We start from the raw sequence: 25,080 nt of genomic DNA, 5'->3' as shown, positions 1-25,080 counted from the left end.
CAGAGTATGGAGATTTATTCTGTGTGAGTCCAAGGACCAGAACTAAAACACCCAGGAAGCCGATTTCAATTCATTATAAATGTAAACGTTCAAGTAGTACGTCAGAATGTAGCTAAGGTAGAAAAAGAAGGCTGAGAAACGAGTTCTGTGAGTCCCTTGATACAAACACACAAGTTTTACAAACAACGAATACCCTAGAGGACAAGACTTCCCTTGACAAAACGCTAAATCACAGCCAACATCTGCTAATAATGCAGGTAATTTACGGCGATTTTTGCTCCGATAACCAGTGAATTCTTCGCAGAAATAGTGCTTTCTCGGGGCTGAAACATTCATGATCCGCCCGAGAACCCTATCGGTGCCTTCTGTACCAGCACGGTTGCCCAGAAGTACTTCGGCCCCTCGGAAGAACCTAGGCATCACAGCCGCCGCGTTAGCACAGACTCCACCGCGATACTCCGCCGCAATTCTTGGCCGCCTACAGGATGAAACTACAACTCCCATCAGACCAGGCATGCCGAGTGGGCGGGTATCCGCTGCGCGTGGGCGGCCCTGACCAATAACGACGGTCGTTACAGCGAACAGTTTGGCCGCGTTTGTAAAAGGCCGCGGCAGGCGAAGAGAGAGGAGGTGAGGGCGGTCATCAGCTTGGGGCCCTGGAGCCGCGGGTGGGGGGTGGGGGGCGCGGGGCTGGTAAGGGGGCCGTGTTGACAGAAGGCGGGGGCAGCAGTGCGACGAAGGCGTAGAGCTGGGAATCCTGGCGGAGAGCGTGGCCAAGGAGCAGGGTCCCGGCCAGGTGATGCTTCTGCTTGGGCCTACTTAGAACCGGAAGTGAGCCGTCGCGCGGGGAGGATGCCGGGAAGCAGGTCCCGGAGTGGTGCCTCTTGGGGTGGGCCTGGTCCCGGAAACCATGCGGGAGGTGCGCATCCTGCAGGCCCGGTTCCCAGGCACGCGTCCGCGGGGCCGGGGCGGCCTTTCTCCGCTATTCCGAGGCAGCGCAGGGCTAATGGAAACCTAGATCAGGAGGCCTGGCTTCTAGGCTTGTCCCTTCCTTTTACTTGTGGTTTGACAAGGAATCCTGTATAGTACAAACTCACGTTAGATTATCTGGTTGCTGGCTGTAAGACATTCAACAAATCACTACTGTCTTTGAGCTAATTTCTTCAACTCTAAAATGGTATTAGTACCCACTTTACTGGATTTTGGTGAGCAATACCTGAGTAAATGCATGGGAAGGGCTGGTACTCGGTAAAAGTGAGCAAGTTTTACTTTTTATTCATGACAATGATTCGTTCCCTTCCGTTACTGTTGCTTCCCAAGCATTAAACAGTATCTTCCAAACTGTACAGCACTACAGCTGAACAGTACCTGGATTAAAACGCACCACTTCCAGGAAGCATTCCTGGGTTAGCTCTTCCAGCGTCGGTCCGTTTACACCATCTTGCTGAGCAGGCAGTTTTGTAAACTTGATTAGAAGAGACCTTTTTTTTTTTTTTTTAAGATTTTATTTATTTATTTGACAGAGAGAGACACACACACACACACACACACACACACACACACACAGAGGGAACACAAGCAGGGGGAGTGGGAGAGGGAGAGGCAAAAGCAGACTTCTGTGGAGCCCGGAGCCTGATGTGGTGCTGGATCCCAGAATGCTGGGATCATGACCTGAGCTGAAGGCGCACGCTTAACGACTGAGACCCCCAGGCGCCCGATAAGACACCTTTTTAAAGGCAGGATTCAAATACAGTTTCGTTTCTTTTCTTTTCTTTCTTTCTTTCTTTCTTTCTTTTTTTAAATTGAGGTAAAAAATGATGTGTAACATACTAGTTTCAGGTGTACCAGGTAATTCAGTATTTGTATACGCTGTGAAGTGATTGCCACAATAAGTCTAGTTATTAGTCACCATACAAAGAAAGTTAAAAAAAAATGTTTTTTTCTTGTGATGTGAATATTGAGGATTTATTCTCTTGGCAGCTTTCAAATATGCAATATAATACTATCTACTGCAGTCACTTTGCAGTACCTTACATTCCCATGACTTATTTTATATCTGGAAGTTTGTACCTTTTGATCCCCTTCACCCGTTTCTCCTACCCTCCCATCCCCTCTTCCCTCTGGCACCCACCAGTCTATTTTCTGTATGTATGAGTTTTGCTTTGTTTTTGTTTTTTAGATTCTACATACAAGTGAAGTCATACGGTATTTATCTTTCTCTGTCTTATTTCACTTAGCATAATACCTTTGAGGTCCATCCACATTGTTGCAAATGGCAATATTTCCTTCTCTTTTATGTCTTGAGTAGTATTCCCAGGTGTATTCCAGTATAGTAATCCATTTTACAGGCACACATACACACCAGATGTTTATCCATTCATCCATCTTAGGTTGTTTCCATATCTTATCTATTTTAAGTAAAACTGCAGTGAACATAGGGGTGCATATATCTTTTCAAATTAGTGTTTTCGTTTTCTTTGGCAAATACAGGTTCTTTACAAGCTGTGTTACTTGTTTGTATATGCTTGAAATATAGAATCTATGATAAGTGACAGGAGTCCATGTTTAAAATTCAAATAGTAGGGGCGCCTGGGTGGCTCAGTGGGTTAAGCCTCTGCCTTCAGCTCAGGTCATGATCTCGGGTTCCTGGGATCGAGCCCCACGTTGGGTTCTCTGCTCAGCGGGGATCCTGCTTCCCCCTCTCTCTCTCTGCCTGCCTCTCTGCCTACTTGTGATCTCTGTCAAATAAATAAATAAAGTCTTAAAAAAAAAAACTTAAAATTCAAATAATATAAAACTGAAATGTAAGTCTCCTCTGTACTGTTTCCCAAGTCCTAAGTCACTTTTTCTAAGATCATACACATGTGTGTGTAAACCTTGTTTTTCCTTTTTTAAATCAAGACTGTCCTGTATGAAGTGCCTTTTTTCATCCCACGAGATATCTTGATACTTCTTACGTATCAGTACCTATAGATCTATCTTATTCTTCTTAATGGCTTTACAGTAGCATATTGTAGGCCTGTACCATAATTTCTTTAGTCAGTGCTTAGACTTTTTCCATTCTTGTGCAGTTCTGAACAACTTTGTATGGGGTGTCCTTGTACATACTTTGTGTACATGTGAGAGGAGAACTCATGAAGTCTTAGAAGTGGAATTGCTAAGTTACAGTATATGTTTTACATTTATTTTATTTACATCCCGTTGCAGTTTATGTCCCCACCAAAGATATGCAGTGCCTGTTTCTCCACATCTTCATGAACACAGTGATAACATTCATCTCTTTTGTCATTTTGCCAAAGTATTGTCTTGTTTTAATTTGCCTCTTGCTTATTTTAAGATAGAATTTTGGATGTTTAAAATCATTTTTGTTTTTTATTTTTCACAAGCTGTCTTTTCATGCTCTTTGCTCATTTTTCTAGTGGGTTTGTTTCTTTTTCTTATTGATTTGTAAAAGACTCTTACTTTAGAAAATTAGCTCTTTGGCATTTGCATTCCAAATATTTGCCCTCTTTTTTTTTTTTTTTTAAAGATTTTATTCATTTATTTGACAGAGAGAGATCACATGTAGGCAGACAGGCAGGCAGAGAGAGAGAGAGGAGGAAGCAGGCTCCCTGCTGAGCAGGGAGCCCGATGCGGGACTTGATCCCAGGACCCTGAGATCATGACCCGAGCAGAAGGCAGCGGCTTAACCCACTGAGCCACCCGGGCGCCCCAATATTTACCCTCTATTTTTAATGATGCCTTTTTATTTTATTTTTCAGCTTTAAAAAAATTTTTTTTTAATTTATATGAGAAAGAGAGAACACAAGCAGGAAGTGGGAGAGGGAAAAGCAGGTTCCTACCAAGCAGAGAGCCTGATACAGAACTCCATCACACGACCCTGGATTATGACCCGAGCCAAAGGCACACACCCAACCAACTAAGCGACCCAGGCACCCCTAATTTCATTTTTTTAAGTAATCTGTATACCCAGTGTGGGGATCAACCTCACAATCCCAAGATGAAGAGTCACAAGCTCCACTGACTGAGCCAGCCTCTTTTAATGACAGCTTTCTTAGGAGCGCCTGGGTGGCTCAGTCAGTTAAGTCTCTAACTCCTGGTTTCAGCTCAGGTGATGATCTCCAAGTTGTAGGATGCAGCCCAGTGTTGGGCTCCACACCTAGCATGGAGTCTGCTTTTCCCTTCCCACTCCTCCCACCCCTCCCCTCTCTCATAAATCAATGAATCTATCTATCTGTCTTTTTTTAAAGAGCTTCATTTAAATATAGTTCAGGGGTGCCTGGGTGGCTTGGTCATTAAGCGTCTGCCTTCAGCTCAGGTCATGATCCCAGGGTCCTATAGATCAAGCCCCGCATCAGGCTCTCTGTTCAGCAGGAAGCCTGCTTCTCCCTCTCCCGGTGTTCCCTCTCTCACTGTGTTTCTCTCTGTCAAATAAATAAATAAAATACTTAAAAAACAATAACAAAAATATGTAATTCAGATAACATAAAATTCACTCCTTTAAAGTGCTGTAATCCAGTGATTTTTTTTTTTTTTAATATATTTACAGAGTTTTGTAGCCTTTCATCCCCTGAAAAGAAACCTCATACTTACTAGCAGGCGCTCTTGTTTCCTCTTTTTCTCTCCGCTGGCATCCACCAGCCTACTTTCTGTCTCTGTGCATTTTCCTATTTTGCATATTTCATTTAAATGGAATCTTACAGCGCGTAGCTTTTTGTGTCTGACTTCTTTCACTTAGCATAATACTGTGAGGTTCATATAGTGTGTATCAGAATATCATTCCCTTTTAAGGCCAAATTATATTCCATTGTGTGTGCAGACCACATTTGTTTGTTCATTCATCAGTTGATGGAAATTTGTATTGATTCTGCCTTCTAGCTATTATGAATAATGCTACTATGAACATACATGTACAGATTTTTGTATTTTCAGTTGGCTGGGCATATATTCTCTTGTGAGTCATATAGTAACTGTTTATGTTTAACATTTTGAGAACCATCAACCATCACTTTCCAAAGTGGCACTGCCATTTCACAGTACTATCAACAATGTATGAGGGTTCCAGTTTTTCAATAACCATGACACTTGTTATTTTCCTGCTTTTTTAATCATCTTAGTGGCTGTGAAATGGTATCACATTGTGGTTTTGATTTATAATTTCCTAATTACATGATGTTGAACATTTTTTATATGCTTATTGGCTGTTTATTTTCTTTAGAGAAATATCCATTCAGATCTTTGTCATTTTTTTTTTTTTAAGATTGTGTTTATTTCTTAGAGATGGAGAGAGAGCACAAGTAGGGGAGCCGCAAGCAGAGGGAGAAGCAGGCTCCCCACTAAGCAGGGAGCCCCATGCAGAACTTAATCCCAGGGCCCTGGAAACATGACTTGAGCCGAAGGCACATGCTTAGCTGACTGAGTCACTCAGGCGTCCCTCCTTTGTCCGTTTTTAAATTGGGTTATGTCTCTCTCTCTTTATTTTTTTTATTATTTTTAAAAAATATTTTATTTATTTATTAGAGAGGCAGGCAGAGAGAGAGAGAGAGGGAAGCAGGCTCCCTGCTGAGCAGAGAGCCCAATGCGGGACTCGATCCCAGGACCCTGAGATCATGACCTGAGCTGAAGGCAGCGGCTTAACCCACTGAGCCACCCAGGTGCCCCTGTCTCTCTCTTTTTTTAAAAAAGATTTTATTTGTTTATTTGAGAGAGAAAGTGTGCACAAGTGGGGGAGGGACAGAGGAAGAGGGAGAAGTAGATTCCCTGCTGAGCAGGGAGCCAAACACAAGGCTCCATCCCAGGACCTTGAAACCATGACCTGAGTGGAAGACAGACGCCCCTCTCCTCAGCTTTTTTGAAATATAATTGACATAACATTATATAAGTTTATAGTGTTCAGTGTGGTTTTTTTTAAGGCTTTATTTATTTGAAAGAGAGGGAGTGAGTGCGTGCACATGAGCAGGGGCAGAGAGCGAGATCAGGGACCCCAGGACCCTGGGAGCTGAGGACCTGAGCTAAAGGCAGATGCTTAACCACTGAGCCACCCAGGCTCCCCAGGCGTTCAGTGTGGTCTGATACACTTATATGTTGCAAAATGATTACCACCAAAAGCATTAGCTAACACCTCCATCATGTCATATAATTACAGGTTTTTTTGTGTGGTGAGAACATTTAACATCTACTCTCAACAACTTTCAGGTGTTAGCAAAAGTTTATTAGCAATATAATATACTACTATTAACGATAATCACCATGATGCCCATTAGATTCCCAGAATTTATTCATCTTATAACTAGAAGTTTGCACCCTTGATTGATATCTCCCCATATCTCCCACCCCTCAATCCCTGGCAATCATTCCATTCTCTGTTTGGTTTTTTTTTTTTAAGATTATGTATTTATTGGGGCTCCTGGGTGGCTCAGTGGGTTAAGCCGCTGCCTTCGGCTCAGGTCATGATCTCAGGGTCCTGGGATCGAGTCCCGCATCGGGCTCTCTGCTCAGCAGGGAGCCTGCTTCCCTCCCTCTCTCTCTCTGCCTGCCTCTCTGTCTACTTGTAATCTCTCTCTGTCAAATAAATAAATAAATCTTAAAAAAAAAAAGATTATGTATTTATTCCCTTCCTCCCAAGAGAGGAAGGGAAGCAGGCTTCTTGCCAAGCAGAGAGCCCAGTGTGGGGCTCAATTCCAGGACCCTGAGATCATGACCTGAGCCGAAGGCAGAGGCTTAACCCACTGAACCACCCAGGCACCCCTCCATTCTCTGTTTTTATGAGTTTGGCTTTTTAAGATTATACATAAAAGGTCAATCATACAGTATTTGTCTTCTCTTTCCACATTGTCTTAATTTGCTTTTAAGCAAGTTTCAGAATGAAGAAGTGTGAGTCCTTGTACTTTGTTCTTCTTTCTCAAGATTGTTTTGGCTCTGCCCGGTGCCTTGCATTTCTATATGAATTTTAGGATCATCTTGTTGGTTTGCGAAAAAGGCATCTGGAATTTTGATAGGGATTACATTGTATCTATAGATCAGTTTTGGGAGTAGTACCTTCTTAATATTAGTCTTCTTTTTTTTTTTTAAGATTTTATTTATTTATTTGAGAGAGAGCATGAGAGAGGAGAGAGTCAGAGGGAGAAGCAGACTCCCCACTGACCAGGGAGCCTGATGCGGAACTCGATCCTGGGACTCCAGGATCATGACCTGAGCTGAAGGCAGTCGCTTAACCAACTGAGCCAACCCACGCGCCCAATATTAGTTTTCTGATCTACAAGCATGAGATATCTTTCCATTATTTTAGGTCTTTAATTTCTTTTTTTTTAAGATTTTATTTATTTTAGAGAGAAAGAGTGAGCATGAGTGGGGGGAGGGGCTGAGAGAGAGGGAGAGGGAGAATCTCAAACAGACTCCAAGCTGAGCAGGAACCAGGCATGGGGCTTGGTCCTATAACTCCCAGATTATGACCTGATTGGAAACTGAGTTGGACACTTTACCAGTGAGCTACCCAGGCACCCATAGGTCTGTGATTTCCTTAAGTGACGGTTGTAATCTTCAGTGTACAAATTTAGGTACAAATTCAGTATACAAATCTGGAAAAAAAAAAATCTGGGCACTGCTTTTGTTGCTCAGTTTGTTTTTGTCTTTGGAGTTTAGCTTATGGTACATTTTTCCATGCAGAAAATTTTCATTTTTATGTATCAAATATAATCAGTCTTAACTTTATTTATTTATTTATTTAAGTAAGCTCTATGGCCTAGTATGGGGCTTGAACTTGTGATGCGGAGATCAAGAGTGGTGTGCTCTACTGACTGAGCCAGGAGGTGCCCCTCATAATAGCTAAAAATTGGAAACAGAACAGTTATCTGTCTGCTGGTGAATGGGTAAACAAAATGATATATCCATTGGATGGAACACTTTTCAGCAATTTAGACAATGCAGTACTGATACAGGTTACAATGTGTTTGAATCTTGATAATAGCATGTTGTGTGAAAGAAGCCAGACATAAAATACCACATATTGTATGATTCCATCTGTATGAAATTTCCTGAAAAACTAAATCTGTAGAGACAAGGAAACAGATGAGTGATTGCCTGGGGATGGGAATGGTAATTGTGAAAGGACAGAGGGATTTTTCTAGGGTGATAGAAATGTTCTCAAACTGGATTATAGTGGTTGATACCCAACTCTACAAAGGTAATGGTTATCATTGAATCATATACATAAAATGGGTGAATTTTATGGTCTGTAAAATATACCTTAATAAGGAAGTTTCTTTTTTCTTTTTTAAGATTTTATTTATTTATTTGAGAGAAAGCAAACGAGCAGCAGTTTGGTGGGAGTTGTGGGGAGGGAGAAGCAGGTCCCCACTGAGCAGGGAACCCGATGCGGGGCTCAATCCCAGAACCCTAGGATCATAACCCGAGTCAAAGCCAGGTGCTTAACCAGCTGAGCCATCCAGGTGCCCCAAAAGTTTTCTTAAAAACAAAAACACTGGGGCACCTGGGTGGCTCAGGCAGTTAAGTGCTTGCCTTCAGCTGAGGTCATGATCAGGGTCCTGGGATTGAGCCCCGCATTGGACTCCCTGCTCAGCAGGGAGCCTACTTCCTTCTCCCTCTGCCTGCTTCTCTGCCTACTTGTGATCTCTCTGTCAAATAAATAAATGAAATCTTTAAAAAAAATTAAAAAATTAATAAAGATTTTATTTATTTATTTGACAGAGACACAGTGAGAGAGGGAACACAAGCAGAAAGAGAGGGAGAAGCAGGCCTCCAACCGAGCAAGGAGCCCAATGCGGGGCTCTATTCCAGGACGCTAGGATCGTGACCTGAGCCAAAGGCAGACGCCCAATGACTGAGCCACCCAGGCGCCCCAAAAAATAAAATATTTTTAAGATTTATTTATTTATTTTAGAGAGAGTGAATGTGCATGCACAAGTGGAGGGGAGGGGCAGAGGGAGAGAATCTCAAGCCGACTCCCTGCTGAGCAGCAGCCTGATGCTGGGCTCTGTTTCAGGACCCCAGGATCATGACCCGAGCCAAAATCAAGATTCAGACACTTAACTGACTGGGCCACCCAAGAACCCCAGTAAGAATAAAATCTTTTTAAATTAAATTAAATTTATTTATTTGACAGAGAAAGAGCACAAGTAGGCAGAGTAGTAGGTAGAAGGAGAAGGAGAAGCAGTTTCCTGGCTGAGCAGGGAGCCTGATGTTGGACTGGATCCCAGGACACTGGGATCATGATCTGAGCTAAAGGCAGTCGCTTAACCAACTGAGCCACCCAGGCATCCCTAATTACAAAATCTTTTTTTTTTTTTTTAAAGATTCGGGACGCCTGGGTGGCTCAGTTGGTTGGACAACTGCCTTCGGCTCAGGTCATGATCCCGGAGTCCCGGGATGGAGTCCCACATCAGGCTCCCAGCTCCATGGGGAGTCTGCTTCACTCTCTGACCTTCTCCTCGCTCATGCTCTCTTTCACTGTCTCTCTCTGAAACAAACAAATAAATAAGTAAATAAAGATTTTATTTATTTATTTAACAGAGAGATCACAAGTAGACAGAGTCAGGCAGAGAGAGAAGGGGGAGCAGGCTCCCCACTGAGGAGAGAGCCCGATGCGGGGCTCAATCCCAGGACACCGAGATCATGACCCAAGCTGAAGGCATAGACTTAATCCACTGAGCCACCCAGGCGCCGTCCTAAAAACAAAATCTTTTAAAAAATGTTTATTCATGCAGCACCTGGGTGGCTCAGTCGGTTAAGCATCTGCTGTCACTCAGGTCATGATCCAGGGTCCTAGGATCGCCTGCATCAGGCTTACTGCTCAGGGAGTCTGCTTCTCCCTCTGCCACACTTGTGCTCTCTCTTGCACACTCTCAGTCTCTCTTAAATAAATAAAGTCTTTTAAAAAATATTTTATTCTTGGGGTGCATGGGTGGCTCAGTGGGTTAAAGCCTCTGCCTTTGGCTCAGGTCATGATCCCAGGGTCCTGGGATCGAGCCCCACGTCGGGCTCTCTGCTCTGCGGGGAGCCTGCTTCCTCCTCTCTCTCTCTCTCTGCCTGCCTCTCTGCCTACTTCTGATTTCTCTGTCAAATAAATAAAATCTTAAAAATAAATAAATAAATAAAATAAAAAAATAAAAAATATTTTATTCTTTTAAAAAAAGTGCCATTAGTGGGAAACCTGGTGTAATCCAGATAAAGTGTATGTAGTAGAGTTAGTAGTATTGTACCAGAGTTAAAACCTTTGTTTTGGGGAGCCTGGGTGGCTCAGTGGATTAAGCCGCTGCCTTCGGCTCAGGTCATGATCTCAGTGTCCTGGGATCGAGCCCCGCATCGGGCTCTTTGCTCAGCGGGAGCCTGCTTCTCTCTCTCTGCCTGACTCTCCGCCTACTTGTGATTTCTCTCTCTGTCAAATAAATAATAAATAAAAATCTTAAAAAAAAAAAAAAAACCCTTTGTTTTGGGGCACCTGGGTGGCTCAGTGGGTTGAAGCCTCTGCCTTCGGCTCAGGTCATGATCCCAGAGTCCTCGGATCGAGCCCCGAATCGGGCTCTCTGCTCGGCAGGGTGCCTGCTTCCTCCTCTTTCTCTCTGCCTGCCTCTCTGCCTACTTGTGATCTCTCTGTCAAATAAATAAATAAAATCTTTAGAAAAAAAAAAAACCTTTGTTTTGACAAATATCTCATGGCTAGGTAAAATGTTAACATTTGGGAAAGCTGGGTGAGGATATACAGTAATGTCTATATGATTTTTTATCTTTTCTATAAATCTAAAATTATCCCAAAATGAAAATATTTTTTTTAAGATTTTATTTATTTATTTGGCAGTGAGAGAGAGAACACAAGTTGGGGAAGCAGGACAGGGAGAAGCAGGCTCCCCACTGAGCAGGGATCCTGATGTGGGACTGGATCCCAGGACATTGGGATCATGACCTGAACTGATGGCAGATGCTTAACAACTGAGCCACCCAGGCACCCCAAAATGAAAAGTTTTTTTTTAAGAAATGTGCATTTGTAATTTTGAGAGATACTAACCAATTGCCCTCTACAAAAAATAATCACAAAAAGAAAAGAAAAAATAAGAGGAAGAAGTGGAATCCCTGTGATGATGCTAAAAATAAGGCTTCACTATGACAATTGGCAAACCAGTTCCTCCCTTAATGAGCAAAGTTGTTTTTTTCTACTTTAATGGTATGTTGAGTAATCACCATCAATGAATTTTTACAATTTTGTTAAGCTCTTTCTTATATATATTTCATATACTATGTATATTTTTCTTTTTTTTTAAGATTTTATTTATTTATTTTGATAGATGGGGGGAAAGAACACAAGTAGGAAGAGCAGCAGGCAGAGGGAGAGGCAGACTCCCCACCAAGCAGGGAGCCCGATGCGGAGCTCAATCCCAGGACCCTAAGCCAAAGGCAGATGCTTAATAACTGAGCCACCCAGGCGCCCCCAAAGTAATTTTTGAAAATATTTTATTTAGGGGCACCTGGGTGGCTCAGTGGGTTAAAGTCTCTGCCTTCGGCTCAGGTCATGATCCCAGGGTCCTGGGATCCAGTCCCGCATCGGGCTCTCTGCTCAGCGGGGAGCCTGCTTCCCTTCCTTTCTCTCTGCCTGCCTCTCTGCCTACTTGTGATCTCTGTCTGTCAAATAAATAAATAAAATCTTTAAAAAAATATTTTATTTATTTGAGAAAGAGAAAGTGGGAGGAGGGGGAGAGGGAGAAACAGACCTCCCGCTGAGCAGGGAGCCTGATGCAGGGCTTGATCCCAGGACCCTGGGATCATGACCTGAGTCGAAGGCAGACACTTAACTGACTGAGCCACCCAGGCACCCCTATATATATTTTTTTCTATTTTGCAAATGAAAAACAACCTGAAGCTCAGAATATAAATTTGGTCACAGAAGTAATTGGTGATAAAGGGCAAACTAAATCTTTGATCTTTTGACTTTGGAACAACCTTCTCTTCTAAGAACCTGTGTGGCTGAATGAAAATAACTTCTAAAGAAGTTTATTGCCCTGGAAAGGAAATGCTGTGTAAAGAGGCCACTGTCTCTAGATCAGGAGAGTTTAGTGGGTGATTTAGGCCCCCTGAGAAGACATCCAGCAATATCTGGAGACATTTTTATTTTTTTAATTTTTATTATATTTTTTAAAGATTTTATTTATTTATTTGACAGAGATCACAAGTAGGCAGAGAGGCAGGCAGAGAGAGAGGGGGAAGCAGGCTCCCTGCTGAGCAGAGAGCCCAATGTGGGACTAGATCCCAGGACCCTGAGATAATGACCGAGCTGAAGTCAGAGGCTTAACCCGCTGAGCCACCCAGGTGCCCCTGTACCTTAGAGCTTGTTAATGAACAAATACACAGTAGAACATGTGGAGGGAACATATTTTTTTTAAGACTTTATTTATTTATCTGACAGAGACACATCAAAAGAGGGAGCGCAAGCAGGGGGAGTGGGAGAGGGAGAAACAGGCTTCCCTCTGAGCAGGAAGTCCAACATGGGGCTCAACCCCAGGACGTGGGGACCATGACCCGACCTGAAGGCAGATGCCCAATGACTGAGCCACCTAGGCGCCCTTGGAGGGAAAATATTTTATCAACATCATCCTTTGGGGTCAGGGGGCCAGAGCAATACTAACAAGCCTATTTGAACATCACAAGCAGATTATTTTAAAAAATATATTGAACTTTGGGGAGCCTCGCTGGCTCAGTCGGTACAACATGTGAGTACTTGATCTTGCCGTTGTGAGTTTGAGCCCCACATTAGGTGTAGAGATTACTTAAAAATAAATAAAATCTTTAAAAAAAAAGTTGAACTTTTAGTTAATATAAGTGCTGAATTGATGCCTATAAATTACTTTGAGATGATGGGACACCTGGGTGGCTTAGTTAAGTGTCTGCCTTCCATTCAGCTCATGATCCCAGGTTCCTGGGATCAAATCCCACATTGGGCTCCCTGCTCCATGGGGAGCCTGCTTCTCCCTCTCCTTCTCCCCCTACTTGTATTCCCTCTCCTGCTGTGTCTCTATCAAGTAAATACATAAATAAATCTTTTTTAAAAATTACTTTGAAATGCAATAAAATATATGAGGGATTGATGGGTACAGTAAAGAATAGATAGATATGTAATAAAGCAAGTACAGTAAAGTGTTAGTTATAGGGCGCCTGGGTGGCTCAGTGGGTTAAGCCGCTGCCTTCGGCTCAGGTCATGATCTCAGGGTCCTGGGATCGAGTCCCCCATCGGGCTCTCTGCTCAGCAGGGAGCCTGCTTCCCTCTCTCTCTCTGCCTGCCTCTCCATCTACTTGTGATTTCTCTCTGTCAAATAAATAAATAAAATCTTTAAAATAAATAAATAAATAGATAGATAAATAAATAAATAAAGTGTTAGTTATAGAATCTAATGGGTGGGAATGTAGAAGTTCTATAGTGAACAAAAAATTGTTTTTTAATATGTATGAAAATTTTCTTTTTTTTTTTTTTTAAGATTTTGTTTATTCATTTGAGAGAAAGAGCTCATGAGCAGAGGGAAGAGACAGAGGGAGAAGCAGACTCCCTGCTGAGCAGGGAGCCCGACTCGGGACTCGATACCAGGACCTTGGACATCATGACCTGAGCTGAAGGCAGATGCTTAACCATCTAAGCCACCCAGGTGCCCTGCGTGTGAAAATTTTCATAATATTGGAGCGGAAATCAAAGCAGAGATTCACACTCTTCTTAGCAGACACTGGAAACCACATTGCTGATTTTGCTGGGTGATCTCAGGCAAGTTACTTTTTTTATGTCAATTTTTTAAAAAAGATGTATTTATTTATTTTAGAAGAGAACATGAGCAGAGGGAGGGACAGATGGAGAGTGGGGGAGAGAATCTCAAGCCAACTCCCAGCTGAGCACGTAGCCCAACTTGGAGGTTGATCTCAGACCCTGAGATCATGACCTGAGCTGAAATCAAGAATCAAGAGTCAGACACTTAATCAACTGAGCTACCCACAAACCTTCAAATTGTCTTTTAGCATTTTATTATTATTATTATTATTTTTTTAAGAGTATTCTTTATGCCCAGTGTGTGGCTCACACTCAGGATCTTCAGATCAAGAGTCACATGCTCGGGGCGCCTGGGTGGTTCAGTGGGTTAAGCCTCTGTCTTCGGCTCAGGTCATGATCTCAGGGTCCTGGGATCGAGCCCTACATTGGGCTCTCTGCTCAGCGGGGAGCCTGCTTCCCCCTTCTCCCTGCCTGCCTCTCTGTGTACTTGTGATCTCTCTCTGTCAAATGAATAAATAAAATCTTTTTAAAAAGAAGAAGAAGAAAAATAAAAAAAGACTCATGCTCTGCTGACTGAGCCAGGCAGGCAGCCCAGGATACTTAACTTTTTAAATTTTCATGTGAAACGTGGTCATTCTTTAGCTCAAATGAGATACTAGTATTGCAAGGTTCAAATGAAATAATGTGAAGGCACTCTGAAAAGCATAAAGCACTCCAAAATATAATGCATTGTCATTGGGAAGAATGAGTATTTGGCCGATTATATGTCATGGCCCTGGGTATTCTTGACAACTCCCCACATAATGACATTAGCACTCTTTGACCTGCTTTAAGTTGGAAGTACAGAACAACCATTTCCATAACAATTTCTGTCAAATAGTTTTCAAATACCTCCGGACGACCTAGATTCCTATTCTAAGAGGAGACACAGACTCTACCTTTATAACTTTAATATTTTTTTGTTGTTTTACTTCTAGATTGCCAGGATCTCCACTTAGGGCAATGGGAATCTTCTTTGACTCTGGAACACTGGGCAGGAGCTTTACCATTGGCTGGCCAAGAAGGAGGAGGCAGAATGTCTGCATTGTTACACCATAGAGTTCAAACTTCAAAAGACTTTGGGTTAAACAGTATCATTTACTCTGCAAATGATTATGTCTTTCCCTGTCCTCTATGATCATCACAAACTAATGAAACACCTTTCAGGTCTTATGAATTCAGGTTACACTGTTTCCCAGATGCTCTGGCACCTGATTCAGGTAGGATTGGACTGGGTTTTGTGGGCAATGGAGGAAAGGAAAGAATTCATTTTTCCCAGTCTCCAGTTCTTGTTCAGATTAAACACTAGTGCAAATATATAAATAAATAAATAAATAAAGAAACATTAGTGCATGTGAAAACTCGGTTAACTAATCTAGGTTGTTGTGTAAAATCGTATTGAGGCTAGGGAAATGCTTTAGTTACTATATGAGGATTTTAAAAATGTATAATGCTGTGACAGGCAAGGGCAAGGGTTCCTTCACTTTTGTTTTTGTGTGTGTGTGTATGTGTGTGTGTTTAATTCTTTTCAGCATAACAGTATTTCACTTTTGTTTGATGGCTTAAGCAAATGTTCTGTTGGAGCGTGTGATTTGGAAACAGTAGCTAACCTGTTTACATTTTACTGTCTGTACTAATATTATAAATGATTTTAACTTTGTGTATGTGTTGTATGAATGAATATCCATGCTGATGGGCTTATGCTTTTTCTAGGGCCTTTGAAAAATGGAACCCAACTCTCTGAGGACTAAAGTCCCAGCTTTCTTGTCTGATTTGGGGAAGGCCACATTGAGGGGAATCAGGAAGTGTCCCCGATGCGGCACATACAATGGAACCCGGGGACTGAGCTGCAAGAACAAGACATGTGGAACCATATTCCGCTATGGTGCACGGAAGCAGCCTAGTGTTGAAGCTGTCAAAATCATCACGGGCTCCGATCTGCAGGTTTACTCGGTGCGGCAAAGAGACCGGGGCCCTGATCACCGATGCTTTGTGGAGCTAGGCGTGTCAGAGACGACAATCCAGACTGTGGATGGGACAATCATCACTCAGCTGAGCTCGGGGCGCTGTTATGTCCCCTCGTGCCTGAAAGCTGCCACCCAGGGTGTGGTGGAAAATCAGTGCCAGCACATCAAGCTGGCAGTGAGCTGCCAGGCCGAGGCCACCCCTCTGACGCTGAAAAGCTCGGTCCTGAATGCAATGCAAGCCTCCCCAGAAACCAAGCAAACCATCTGGCAGCTGGCCACGGAACCCACGGGTCCCCTCGTACAGAGGATTACGAAAAACATTCTGGTGGTGAAGTGCAAGGCGAGCCAGAAGCACAGTTTAGGGTATTTGCATACCTCCTTTGTACAGAAAATCAGTGCCAAAAGCTTGCCTGAGCGCCGTTTCTTCTGCTCCTGCCAGGCTCTGAAATCGCACAAGTCAAATGCCTCCAAGGAGGAGGTGGCCCAGAGATGTATTCACTTCTTTGCTTGCATCTGTGCCTTTGCCAGTGATGAGACATTGGCTCAGGAATTCTCAGACTTCCTGAATTTTGATTCTAGCGGTAGGTGTTGTGTTGACACGGTTACTCTGTTTTTCTAAAATGGCAATGAAAGAGTTCCACTGATGGCATTTGGAGATTGTCCTAGCAACCTTCAGAAGCAGTTGCTAGATAATTCAAATGAAAAACATTCCTTCTTTTAATCCCAGTCAGCACACTTGCATAAAGGTTGGTTGGTTGATTGGTTGGTTGATTGGTTGGATGATTGGTTGGTTGGTTGATTGAAACTAATGATCAGGAGGCTTGGACATTTTCACTGAGACAGGGAATCTAGCAAAAGTTAGCTTATCTTTGTTTCACCTTTTTTTAAAAAAACTTTTTCACAGATGCCCTATGTTAATAAAAACAAAGAATAAACAAAACAAAAAAACTTTTAATTTGGGGTGCTTGACAGGGAAAGCTATTACCTGCTTGAAAGATTTTTAAAGATTGTACAGCAAGTCTTTTGTTGTAGTTTTTAACAGAGTTTATCTCGTAGATGCTTTTTATTTTCATTTCTTAATGATCAGTTGGCAGTAGCTCCCAACTTTTTAGTTTAATTTCTCTGTAAAGTCTTTTATTGTGTTAAGGGTCCATGAATAAAAACCCATGTGTTGGGGAGTTCTTTAAAGGAAAGTATTTTAAAGTAGGCAATCACTCCATAATTTATTTTTTTTTTTATTATGTTCAGCTAGCCACCATAGAGTACATAATTAGTTTTTGATGGAGTGTTCAATGATTCATTAGCTAAGTATTCCATGTTATTTTTTATAAATTAATTTTTCTATAGGCAGGGCCCCATACTTACTCTTGGATGGTATTAGTAATTAAGAAATCTGTTGTATTTTAGGTCTTAAAGAGGTTATTGTGCCCCAGTTAGGTTGCCATTCAGAATCGACCGTAACAGCTTGTGAGCCTACTGCCTCCAAGCCAAAGAAGAGGAAGAAGGAGGAAGTCCCTGGTGAGAAGCCGTTTGGGTTGTTTGTTTGGTGGTGGTTTCTTCAGAGATGGTTTTGCTGTATTTTGTGTTTCATTGCATATTAGCGAATATGGAAATAATGTGATGTTTTTTCCCCAAAAAAAGTTTTATCGTCCATTGATGATTCTTTCTCAAGTGGAGCTAAGGGTTGGTTCTTTTGGCCAGGAATAAGATCCAGCCAGACTCTGCTTTTATTATTGTATATGTCTTTTAGCCCTTAGACATTTGGACTAGTTTTTTTTTTTTTTTTAAGATTTTATTTATTTATTTGACAGAGAGAAATCACAAGTAGATGGAGAGGCAGGCAGAGAGAGAGAGAGAGAGGGAAGCAGGCTCCCCGCTGAGCAGAGAGCCCGATGCGGGACTCGATCTCAGGACCCTGAGATCATGACCCGAGCCGAACGCAGCGGCTTAACCCACTGAGCCACCCAGGCGCCCCTGGACTAGTTTTATACCTTAATCTGCCTTAGGACAGTATCATGAAGTTTTTATCCATAGAGTGTGTTTAAAAATTTGTGACAATGTTTAATTATATCTTCCAAACTAATTTAAGAGTGTAGTTTCTTAGCTTCATTTTCAATATGCAGTGCCATATATATATTTTTTCTTTTTTAATATAAGTGTACCAGTGTCAGTTAATGTAAGTGTACCAGTGTACCAGTTACTCAGATAAGTTCTAGTAAATAAGTATTAAAAGACCTAGATTCTAAACAAAAGAAAAATATTCCAGTCCAGTGGGTAGAAACATTTTTGTGGATAGAGTATTTTTAGAGGTGGTTCAAATGGTCATGCACAGGAGTTTTGGTGTCGGGATGGTAGAGAAAGATGGAGACACAAAGGGACATGGTTATTTCTGTTTTTAAGAATTCTGACAGCAGGGCGCCTGGGTGGCTCAGTGGGTTAAGCCACTGCCTTCGGCTCAGGTCATGATCTCAGGGTCCTGGGATTGAGTCCTGCTTCAGGCTCTCTGCTCAGCAGGGAGCCTGCTTCCCTCTCTCTCTCTCTGCCTGCCTCTCTGTCTACTTGTGATCTCTGTCTGTCAAATAAACAAATAAAATCTTTAAAAAAAAAAAAAAGAATTCTGACAGCAATATAGAACAGAGATTGTTGTTAAATGTTTATTTATTAATCTTTCCCAAGAAAATCTGAAATTCAAAAAGGAAGTTCTTTTTTTTTTTTTTTTAATATTTTATTTATCGGGGCGCCTGGGTGGCTCAGTGGGTTAAGCCTCTGCCTTCGGCTCAGGTCATGATCTCAGGGTCCTGGGATCAAACCCCGTGTTCGGGCTCTCTGCTCAGCAGGGAGCCTGTTTCCCTTCCTTTCTTTCTCTGCGGCCTCTCTGCCTATTTGTGATCTCTGTCTGTCAAATAAATAAATAAAATCTTAAAAAAAAAAAAGATTTTATTTATCATTTGAGAGAGGGAGAGCGAGTGAGCATGAATGGTTGGGAGGGGCAGAGGGAGAGGGCGAAGCCGACTCTCCACTGAACAGGGAGCCCAACATTGGGCTCGATCCAGGACCCTGGGGTCATGACTTGAGCTGAAGGCAGAGGCTTTAACCCACTGAGCCACCCAGGTGCCTCGAAAAGAAAAAGAAAGTTCTTATCCATTTACTCAGTAGACCTGATTCTAAATAATTGTGGTTTTGTTTGTTTGCTTGTTTGTTTGTTTTTAAAGATTTTATTTCTTCGGGGCATCTGGGTGGCTCAGTGGGTTAATCCTCTGCCTTTGGCTCAGGTCATGATCTCAGGGTCCTGGGATCAAGCCCTGCATGGGGCTCTCCGCTCAGCAGGGAGCCTGCTTCCTTTTCTCTCTCTGCCTGCCTCTCTGCCTACTTGTGATCTTTGTCTGTCAAATAAATAAATAAAATCTTTTTAAAAACATTTTTTTAAAAAGATTTTATTTCTTCTCTGAAGCAAATAATATATGTTAATAAAATTTTAAAAATTCATCTTAATTTAAAAATAAGATTTTATTTCTTTATTTGTGAGAGAGAGAGTGTGCAAGCACAAGCAAGGGGAGAAGCAGGCAGAGGGAGAAGCAGGCTTCCCTCTGAGCAAGGAGCCTGATGCAGTTCCAGGACTCTGGGATCATGACTTGAGCTGAAGGCAGACTCCTAACCGACTGAACCATTCAGACACCCCAGCTGTGGGTTTTTTTTTTTTAAGATTGTTTTATTTCATTTATTTTTAAAGATTTCATTTATTTACTTGAGAGAAACAGAGAGATGACAGAGGGAGAAGGAGACCCCCGCTGAGCAGGAAGCCTGATATGGGGCTTGATCCTAGGACTGCACGATCATGACCTGAGCTGAAGTCAGACACTCAACCGACTGAGCCACCCAGGCGCCCGTATTTATTTATTTTAGAGAGAAACAGAGATTGTGTGCATGTGTGTGAGAGCAGGGGGATTATAAATAATCTTTCATAAGAAAATAATCCTTGATATAGGAAAAACATTTTGTCCACAGATACTCATTTTATAGTTTACTGAAAAATTAGAAACAAGTAAGGGCCTACCACTAGGGATAGTTAAGTAAACCATGTAAAGCTACTTGATGGAATATCAGGCAGCCATTAAAAATTATTATAAAGAATTATAAAATTATTATAAAGGTTTATTATAGGGGTGCCTGGGTAGCTCAGTTATTTGAGCATCTAGCTCTTGATTTTGGCTCAGGTGTTGATCTCAGGGCTCTGGAATTGAACCCTGTGTCAGGCTTCACGTTCAGCTCAGAGTCTTCTGAAGAGTCTCTCTTCCTCTCCCTCTACCCCTCCCCTTGCTGGTGCATGCACACACACTCTCTCTCTCTCTAAAATAAATAATATATATATATTTTTTAAAGAATAATAGGGGCACCTGGGTGGCTCAGTGGGTTAAGCCTCTGCCTTCAGCCCGGATCATGATCCCAAGGTCCTGGGATCGAGCCCCGCATCTCTCCTGCCTCTCTGCCTACTTCTGATCTCTCTGTGTGTCAAATAAATAAATAAAATTTTTTTAAAAATTAAAAATAAAAATAAATAAAAAAGAATTATAGAGAACTGTTTGGATAACTCAAGTAAAAAGCAATGCTCAGTTCAGTTTGAGTTTCACATAAACAATAAATAATTTTAGTACAAGTGTGTCCCATGCTGTATTTGAAATGTGCTTATATTAAAAAAGAACTATTTGGGGGGGGGGGCGCCTGGGTGGCTCAGTGGGTTAAAGCCTCTGCCTTCGGCTCAGGTCATGGTCCCAAGGTCCTGAGATCGAGCCCTGTGTCTGGCTCTCTGCTCGGCGGGGAGCCTGCTTCCTCCTCTCTCTCTGACTGCCTCTCTGCCTACTTGTGATCTCTATCTATCAAATAAATAAAATCTTTAAAAAGAAAAAAAAAGAACTATTTGAAATTCAGAATTTTCTTTTTTTTTTTTTTTGCTTAATTTGGCAGTCCTGGTACAATCACAGTTACTTAAAATCACAAAACCAGGAAAATTAACTATTCACACATACACACAGAGACAATAAATAGTTCACCAGAAAATTGATAGTGATTTTCTGAGAGGTGGGAGCAGTGGGTGAGTTTTTTTCTTCCTTTCACTTCTAGGTCCCCCACCCCCACCCCAATTTCCTGTAAAAAGCATATAAAACTTAAAATGTTATGTATAAAGTCTGATGCTAATTCTTTCTAGAAACTGAAGCTAACTTAGAAATGACCAAAGATTTTTTATGTTTTAGACTCTTGAGAAATTTATGTTGAATCCATTTCTATTCTGCAGACATGTTATCAAACACTGTAATGATTTGTGGTTTAGGGGCACAGATGAACAGTTCACTACTGCCTCAGGATGCAGTGAGCAGTCATCTAAGGAAAAGTGGCCTGAAAAAACCTGTGGTTGCTTCTTCATTAAAAAGGCAGGGTAAGTTTCCCTTCCCCAGGGTAGGCTAAAGGGGTGGAAATCATCCTAAAGAATCCCAAAGCCATATAATGGAAAGAAATGTTGCGAGTTATCCCCCAGAGAGTGCTGAGATAAACACGAGCTGACACTGAGGTTGAGGTCTGTTCTGTTCCACTGGTTTCTAGTCCTACTCAAAACCAAATCATGTCTTTTAAAGAACAAATACAACAGAAATTACTTTGGGTTTTGGTAGCGCACGTTCTATAGGATATTTTCTTTTTGTTGCTTGTTACCCACATGCAGTTGGTATGGAGCCTCAAGGTTGAAGAAGAAACATATCTTATAATTATGCAGTGATATTTGTTGAGAAACACAAATACAGTCGGTTCTCCAAAGTTGTAAGTTTGGGGAACCTACTGGCTCATTTGGTAGAGCTGGAGACTCTTGATCTCCCAGTCATGAGTTTGAGCCCCACATTGGGGATAGAGATTACTTTAAAAAATAATTAATAAATAAAATAAAAATCAACATGTGTTAAAAAAAAAATTAAGTTTGAAAACCTGCCTAAAATCAGTAGCATGGGTATCATTCTGAACTAATGAGACAAAATGACTTAATTTGCACCTAATTTATATTTTTACTTTACTTTTTTTTTTTTTAATATTTTATTTATTTATTTGACAGAGAGAGACACAGCAAGAGAGGGAACACAAGCACGGGAGTGGGAGAGGTAGAGGCAGACTTTCCACTGAGCAGGGAGCCCAGTGTGCTTGATCCCAGGACCCCAGGATCATGACCTGAGCCAAAGACAGAAGCTTAGTGACTGAGCCACCCAGGAACCCCATTATTTACTTTTCTCCTCCAAATAATTAACCTGTGCATTTGGAAATCAACATTTTTTTAACTCTCATATATTATGGCTGTGTGATTAAAAACCAGACATCATCCCTGCTCTCGTACTATGGTTTTGAAGACAAAACCAGTACATAAATAGCAAGTAATACAAGACTAAATCATAATTAACAAATTAATTAAGAACTTACACATTCCAGGAATAAATGTTTTTGGAAGGTCGGGGAGTATGATCAAAAATATCAGAGGGTGCCTGGGTGGCTCAGTGGGTTAAGCTGCTGCCTTCGGCTCAGGTCATGATCTCAAGGTCCTGGGATTGAGTCCCGCATCGGGTTCTCAGCACAGCAGGAAGCCTGCTTGCCTCTCTCTCTCTCTGCCTGCCTCTCTGTCTACTGTGATCTCTCTCTGTCAAAAAAATAAAATCTTTAAAAAATATATATATATCAGGTAGGAGGGATGCCTGGGTGGCTCAGTCGGTGAAGTGGCTGCCTTCAGCTCAGGTCATGATCCCAGAGTCCTGGAATCAAGTTCCACATTGGGCTCCTTGCTCAGTGGGGAGCCTGCTTCTCACTCTGCCTCTGCCTGCCACTCTGTCTCTGTCTCTCTGTCTCTCTGACAAATAAGTAAAATTTAAAAAAAAAAAAAAAATCAGGGAGTAGCTGGGTGGCTCAGTAGGTTAAAGCCTCTGCCTTCGGCTCAGGTCACAATCCCAGGGTTCTGGGATCGAGCCCCAAATCGGGCTCTCCACTCAGTGGGGTGCCTGCTTCCTCCTCTCTCTCTCTTTCTCTGCCTGCCTCTCCCCATAATTGAGATTTCTATCACATAAATAAATAAAATTAAAAAAAAAATCAAGTTGGGGATGCGTGAGTGGCTAAGTCAGTTAAAAATCTTAAGGTCCTGGGATCAAGCCCCAGTCAAGCTCCCTGATCATTGGTGAAGAGTGTTCTCCCTCTTCCTTACCACTTGTGCTCTCTCTCACTATCACTGTCATTATTTATGTTTCCCTTTCTCAAATAAATAAATAAAATCTTAAAATATATATATGGCTTAAACTTAAAAAAATATATCAGGTAGACGACTTTTAAGATTTGGGGGCACCTGGGTGGCTCAGTGGGTTAAGCCTCTGCTTTTGGCTCAGGTCACGATCCCAGGGTCCTGGGATCAAGCCCCACATCAGGATCTCTGCTCAGCAGGGAGTCTCCTTCCCCCCCACCTCCGCCTGACTGACTGTCTACTTGTGAGCTCTCTCTGTCAAATAAATAAAATCTTTAATTTAAAAAAAAAAAAGATTTTTAAGATTTTACTTATTCACTTAAGAGAGAGGGAGAGAGAGGCTCCTGGGTGGTGGTTCAGTGGGTTAAAGCCTCTGCCTTCGGCTCAGTCATGATCTCAGGGTCCTGGGATCGAGCCCTGCATCAGGCTCTTTGCTCAGCAGGGAGCCTGCTTCTCTGTCTGTCTCTCTGCCTGCCTCTCTGCCTACTTATGATCTGTCTCTGTCAAATAAATATACAAAATCCTTAAAAAAGAGAGAGAGGGAGAGAGCATGAGCATGAGGAGGGGCAGAGAGAGAGCGGGACAAGCAGACTCCCCACTGAGTGGGGAGCCCAAAGCACAGCTCCATCCCAGGACCCTGAGACCATGATCTGAGCTGAAGTCAGATACTTAACCAAGTGAGGCACCCAGGCACTTACAAATTTTTTTTTTAATATTTTATTTATTTGACAGACAGAGATTACAAGTAGGCAGAGAGGCAGGCAGAGAGAGGAGGAAGCAGGCTCCCTGTTGAGCAGGGAGCCCGACGCGGGGCTCGATCCCAGGACCCTGGGAACATGACCTGAGCCGAAGGCAGAAGCTTTAACCCACTGAGCCACCCAGGTGCCCCAGCCAGTTACAAAATTTTTAACAAAATTTCTTCACTTCTTTGGTGCAGAGAAAAAATAAAAAAGAATAAAATAGCTTTTCATCCAAATTATCACTATATTCATTTACCTAATGAGAATTAATTTCAAATGAATAGTAGTTATGGCATCATTATCTCCTGATTTATAGGTCTCTAAAGCAAGCCATTATACAAGGTCATTCTTCCAATTTGCATTGACTTTTTCTTTCAAAGATTTTATTTTGTTTTTGAAAGATTTTATTTTATTTATTTATTTTTAAAGATTTACATATTTAAGAGAGAGAGAGAGCAGAGAGGAGGGGGAGAGGCAGAGAGTCTCAAGCAGACTCCGTGCAGAGTGCGGAACCCAAGGTGGGGCTTGATCTCATGACCCTGAGATCAGAACCTGAGCCAAAACCAAGAGCCAAAAGTGACTGCACCAAGCAGGCACCCCTCAGAGATTTTTTTTTTTTAAAGATTTTATTTATTTATTTGAAAGAGAGAATGAGAGAGAAAGAGAGCATGAGTGAGGAGAGGTCAGAGGGAGAAGCAGACTCCCTGCTGAACAGGGAGCCCAGTGCAGGACTTGATTCTGAGACTCTAGGAGCATGACCTCAGCCAAAGGCAACTGCTTAACCAACTGAGCCACCCAGGCGCCCCAAAGATTTTATTTTTAAATAATCCCTATACTCAACATGGGACTTGAATTCACAACCCTGAGATCAAGAGTTACATGCTCTACCAACTGAGTCACCCAAGCACTCCTTCGATTTGCTGTTTAACTGTGAAAGGAAGGCTACAAATTGACTATGGTTAATAACCTTAAACCTATTAGTATTTCTACAGCTTTTTATTTCTCTTTCTAGAAGGATTCTTTAAAAAGAAAAAAAATCCTGGAATCTTAAAAAAATAAAAGTTACTGAAAAGTGTTTTTATCTGTTTTCCTAGCTTGTGGTCAGCTGTTAGATGAGGCACAAGTGACCTTATCCTTCCAAGACTGGCTGGCCAGTGTCACGGAACGCATCCATCAAACCATGCACTATCAGTTTGATGGTAAGTCTGGTCACCTAACTTGGCTGTTGCTGAAAGGAGAAATTAAACTACTTGTGTTGTAGTTCTAGTCTGTTATTTTTTTTTAAATTAAGTTTTAATTTTAGTTCTAGTATAGTTAGCGTAC

General features: G+C 42.0%; 1 protein-coding gene across 3 annotated transcripts in view; it reads left to right on the top strand.

Annotated features, from left to right (window-relative positions):
- The first annotated feature begins 606 nt into the window (after nt 1-606).
- CUNH2orf42 (chromosome unknown C2orf42 homolog) overlaps nt 607-25,080 on the top strand; it is a 32,833-nt gene continuing 8,359 nt past the window's right edge. The window contains exons 1-6 of one of the 3 annotated variants that reach the window (XM_013051133.2): nt 607-630; nt 14,734-15,015; nt 15,509-16,343; nt 17,170-17,280; nt 21,053-21,193; nt 24,852-24,956. In XM_013051133.2, coding sequence (XP_012906587.1) covers nt 15,521-16,343; nt 17,170-17,280; nt 21,053-21,193; nt 24,852-24,956 — 1,180 coding nt within the window. In that variant the 5' untranslated portion in view covers nt 607-630; nt 14,734-15,015; nt 15,509-15,520. The remainder of the gene's footprint in view (nt 631-14,733; nt 15,016-15,508; nt 16,344-17,169; nt 17,281-21,052; nt 21,194-24,851; nt 24,957-25,080) is intronic. The other 2 variants (XM_013051134.2, XM_013051135.2) reach the window with 2 other exon arrangements.

Source organism: Mustela putorius, unplaced genomic scaffold (assembly GCF_011764305.1).
Source record: "Mustela putorius furo isolate JIRA1106 unplaced genomic scaffold, ASM1176430v1.1 tig00000281_pilon_pilon_pilon, whole genome shotgun sequence".
Lineage (NCBI taxonomy): Eukaryota > Metazoa > Chordata > Mammalia > Carnivora > Mustelidae > Mustela > Mustela putorius.
Note: the sequence above shows the minus strand (reverse complement) of the source record. Positions and strands in the feature narration are given on the sequence as shown.